We start from the raw sequence: 4,259 nt of genomic DNA on the forward strand, positions 1-4,259 counted from the left end.
AGGTAGTGACCCTGGGAAACGTGGAGGCGATCATAGATGGTTTCGCAGCGATGGGATTCCCAAACTGCGGTGGGGCCATAGATGGAACTCACATCCCTATCCTGGCACCGGACCACCAGGCCACCCAGTACATTAACCGAAAGGGCTACTTTTCCATGGTGCTGCAAGCACTGGTGGACCACAGGGGACGTTTTACCAACATCTACGTGGGATGGCCAGGCAAGGTTCATGACGCTCGTGTTTTCAGGAACTCTGGTCTGTTTAGACGGCTGCAACAAGGTATTTACTTCCCGGACCACAAAATAACTGTTGGGGATGTGGAGATGCCTATAGTCATCCTCGGGGACCCAGCCTACCCGCTAATGCCCTGGCTCATGAAGCCCTATACTGGCGCCCTGGACACTGAAAAAGAACTCTTCAACTACCGGCTGAGCAAGTGCAGAATGGTGGTGGAGTGTGCTTTTGGCCGTCTCAAGGGGAGATGGAGAAGCTTACTGACTCGCTGTGATCTCAGCGAAACCAATATCCCCATTGTTATAGCAGCTTGCTGTGTGCTCCACAATCTCTGTGAGAGCAAGGGGGAGACCTTTATGGCGGGGTGGGAGGTTGAGGAAAATAGCCTGGCTGGTGATTACTCACAGCCAGACAGCCGGGCGATTAGAAGAGACCAGCGGGAAGCGCTGTGCATCCGGGAGGCTTTGAAAGCAAAGTTCCTGAGTGAGCAGGGTAACCTGTGACTTTATAGTTTGTGTACTGAGAAGCTAAACCTGCCCCCGTTTCTTTACCCAGGTAATGTTGACTATCCTATCCAGTTACATACCCCCTTCACCCCCCCTCCAACACACGTGTCGAAATAAAAATAGTTCTACTTTGTTAAAGCACACCGTTTTCTTTAATACTGTTTTCGCGGGAATTTTTTAAAACTGGGACGCAGACTGTGGTGCGGAGCGGGTGTAGTGTTGTGACGCGAATGCAGCTTCTAAACTCAAGGATTGACAGGCTCCGCTGCGGTGGGATGCTTGTTTCAACGGAGCCTGTCACCCCCCTCCTGATCGGGACTGTGTGTATGGGGGGTCTATTTGACTTTGTGGCAGGGGAGGACGGTTACAGATCCCCTGCTGTGTGGCTCTGTGATCCTGCCTAAGGACCGGCGCTCAAGATCTGTAACTGCCCTCCCCCGCCACAAAGTCACAGAGCAACCCCCCCCCCAACATAACATGAAAACAACCTCCCAGACTAACCGGGGTAACTAGTCACTGCATCACTGCACTGTGTATGTGCCCTGCTGCTGTGCCTGCCCCCGACTATGTACCCTGCCAAAGGAGACTGTCCTGTCCAATTACCAACCCCCTTTCCCCTCCTCCTCCAAAAGAACATGATTGAAACAGTAGTTAACAGAAACAAATTTTTTATTATCAACTACACATGGCATTGGGAGGTGAAACTTGGACGTGGGCTTCTGTCAGGCGGGAAGGAAAGAACTTTTCAAATTTTGGGAAATGAGAGCCTTCTGCTACTAGAGCTCTCTGCAGGGGTGGAGTGAGAGTTAGCAGGGACTCTGCCGCCTCTCCTTCTTTGCACTTTGGGTGAGGTGGGTATGGGACTTGGTGGCGGGGGATGGCGGTTACAGATGGACTGCAGCGGGGCTCTGTCCTCCTGCCTCCGTTCCTGCAGAACATCCACAAGGCGCCGGAGTGTGTCCGTTTGCTCCCTCAGTAGTCCAAGCAGCGTTTGAGTCGCCTGCTGGTCTTCCTGCCGCCACCTCTCCTCCCGATCCATGTTGGCTTGGTGCATTCGGGTCAAGTTCTCCCGCCACTGGGTCTGCTGTGCTGCCTGGGCTTGGGAACAGGCCATAAGCTCAGAGAACATGTCCTCCCGTGTCCTCTTCTTCCTACGCCTAATCCGCGCTAGCCTCTGGGAGTGTGATTCCAGGCTAGGTTGTGAGACAGTCGCAGACGGGGCTGTGGAAATGGGAAAAAGGGAGTGAATTCCTAAGAAAGATAAATGTAGTTGTGAACAAAGAACATAGTCTTTCTCTGTGAACAAGACCATGCACAGCACCTTTCACATGCGCACTCAGCACAAGGTCGAATTCTCGGCCTTCGCATTCAGTGCCTGGGGTCTTGAACAGCACATTTGAGAAGCGAGGCAGCACAACGGAATTTCTGTTGCAGGCAGACATGGTAAGCCGTACACTTGTGGCAGTTTAAAACTTTTATATTACCACTGGCCTCATTTCACATTTAAATCAATGTCAGTCCCTGCTGCCAGCAATCCGGCAAGCGGGAACTCTGCCCCTGTCCCACCCCCTCGCGGCTGTCCCCGGGAACGATCCCTTTCGGCTGCCCCTCTCCCGCCTCCACCGCGTGGCTGCAAACCAGCGGTTACAGTTCTGTAAAGGAATGGGAAAGCAGTCCCAACACTAACATTCCCCTACCTAATTAAAAGCAGGTCACCATGGCCGACATCACCCTGATGAGGATCTCCGAGAGCGACAAAGAGAGAATGCTCCGGGAAAGCCTCCAAAGACCAGGGCCGTATGCCGCCCTGCTGTGCAGAGCAATGATCCCGGAGTACTTGATAATCTCGTGGCGCGGCAACGTGTCGTACTTCGGAGGACCCAATAAGGCCGCTCTCCCCAAGAACCTCATGCAACGGCTTTCAAGTTACCTCCAGGAGAGCTTCATCGAGATGTCCCAGGAGGATTACTGCTCTATCCCCGGACACATAGACCGCATTTTACTGTAGCTGCAGTAGCAGGGAATAAACAGTAGAGCGGCTTGTGCAGGACAATCACTGAAAACCGGACATTGCTAGATTTCTTTTCAAAACTTGCACTGCCCCTTACTAAACCGTTAAGCGCCTAGGGCACACTAATCATGAACAACCCATTCTTTTAATTGTTAATATTCCTGTTTTGTTTAAAATAAATGTTTAGATGTTTACAACACTTACTGGCTGATCCTTCACCAGATTCTGTGTCCGGGGTAACGGCTCGGGACGCTTCGTAGGGGATCTCTGTAAGGGTGATGAAGAGATCCTGGCTGTCGGGGAAATCAGCGTTGTGAGAGCTGCCGACTGCCTCGCCCTCCTCATCTCCTTCCTCATCTTCCCCGTCCCCTAACATGTCCGAGGAACCGGCCGTGGACAGTATCCCATCCTCAGAGTCCACGGTCACTGGTGGGGTAGTGGTGGCGGCCGCACCGAGGATGGAATGCAGTGCCTCGTAGAAACGGGATGTCTGGGGATGGGATCCGGAGCGTCCGTTTGCCTCTTTGGTCTTCTGGTAGCCTTGTCTCAGCTCCTTGATTTTCACGCGGCACTGCGTTGCATCCCGGCTGTATCCTCTCTCTGCCATGTCTTTAGAGATCTTCTCGTAGATCTTTGCATTCCTTCTTTTGGATCGCAGCTCAGAAAGCACGGACTCATCGCCCCACACAGCGATGAGATCCAAGACTTCACGATCAGTCCATGCTGGGGCTCTCTTTCTATTCACAGACTGCACGGCCATCACTGCTGGAGAGCTCTGCATCGTTGCCAGTGCTGCTGTGCTCGCCACGATGTCCAGACAGGAAATGAGATTCAAACTGGCCAGACAGGAAAAGGAATTCCAATTCAAATTTTCCCGGGGCTTTTCCTGTGTGGCTGGTCAGAGCATCCGAGCTCGCACTGCTGTCCAGAGCGTCAACAGAGTGGTGCACTGTGGGATAGCTCCCGGAGCTATTAGCGTCGATTTCCATCCACACCTAGCCTAATTCGACATGGCCATGTCGAATTTAGCGCTACTCCCCTCGTCGGGGAGGAGTACAGAAGTCGAATTAAAGAGACCTCTATGTCGAACTAAATAGCATCGCAGTGTGGACGGGTGCAGGGTTAATTCGATGTAACGGCGCTAACTTCGACATAAACGCCTAGTGTAGACCAGGCCTTAGAGTTCTAATCTGGCTTTATGATTTATGCATGACAGGTCTGCCAAGACAACAGGCTATCTTAGTGAAAGAATCTCTTAAAATACGCAACTACAGCAGCCCCTGGGTAGGATTTGGTGTGTGTGAAGGAGATTTCCAATGAGACGGAGGGATTCACTTTTTAAACAGCCTATGTAAAAAATAGCGCAAGGTTTAGTGTCCCCTGGGACATGTGAGCTGAAGTAGAAAAGTAGAAAAGTTCAGTGGATCATCAGGGCAACTAACCTCATTCAACATTCTGCTCTTGTATTGTCCCTGATTGTGTGCTTCTGGAAGGTGCTATCATGTCTG

The 4,259-nt window shown here is 51.9% G+C and overlaps 1 protein-coding gene across 1 annotated transcript; it reads right to left on the bottom strand.

Moving 5' to 3' along the window:
* Positions 1 to 1,411: 1,411 nt before the first annotated feature.
* LOC135980905 (uncharacterized) lies at positions 1,412 to 3,928 on the bottom strand. The gene is made up of 2 exons (XM_065581441.1): positions 2,956 to 3,928; positions 1,412 to 1,961 (listed from the first exon to the last, which is right to left on the bottom strand). The coding sequence occupies exons 1-2, from the start codon at positions 3,530 to 3,532 to the stop codon at positions 1,486 to 1,488; spliced, it is 1,053 nt and encodes a 350-aa protein (XP_065437513.1). The 5' UTR covers positions 3,533 to 3,928; the 3' UTR covers positions 1,412 to 1,485.
* Between the last annotated feature and the right edge of the window lie 331 nt (positions 3,929 to 4,259).

This window comes from Chrysemys picta, chromosome 1 (assembly GCF_011386835.1).
Source record: "Chrysemys picta bellii isolate R12L10 chromosome 1, ASM1138683v2, whole genome shotgun sequence".
In the NCBI taxonomy this organism is placed as follows: Eukaryota; Metazoa; Chordata; order Testudines; family Emydidae; genus Chrysemys; species Chrysemys picta.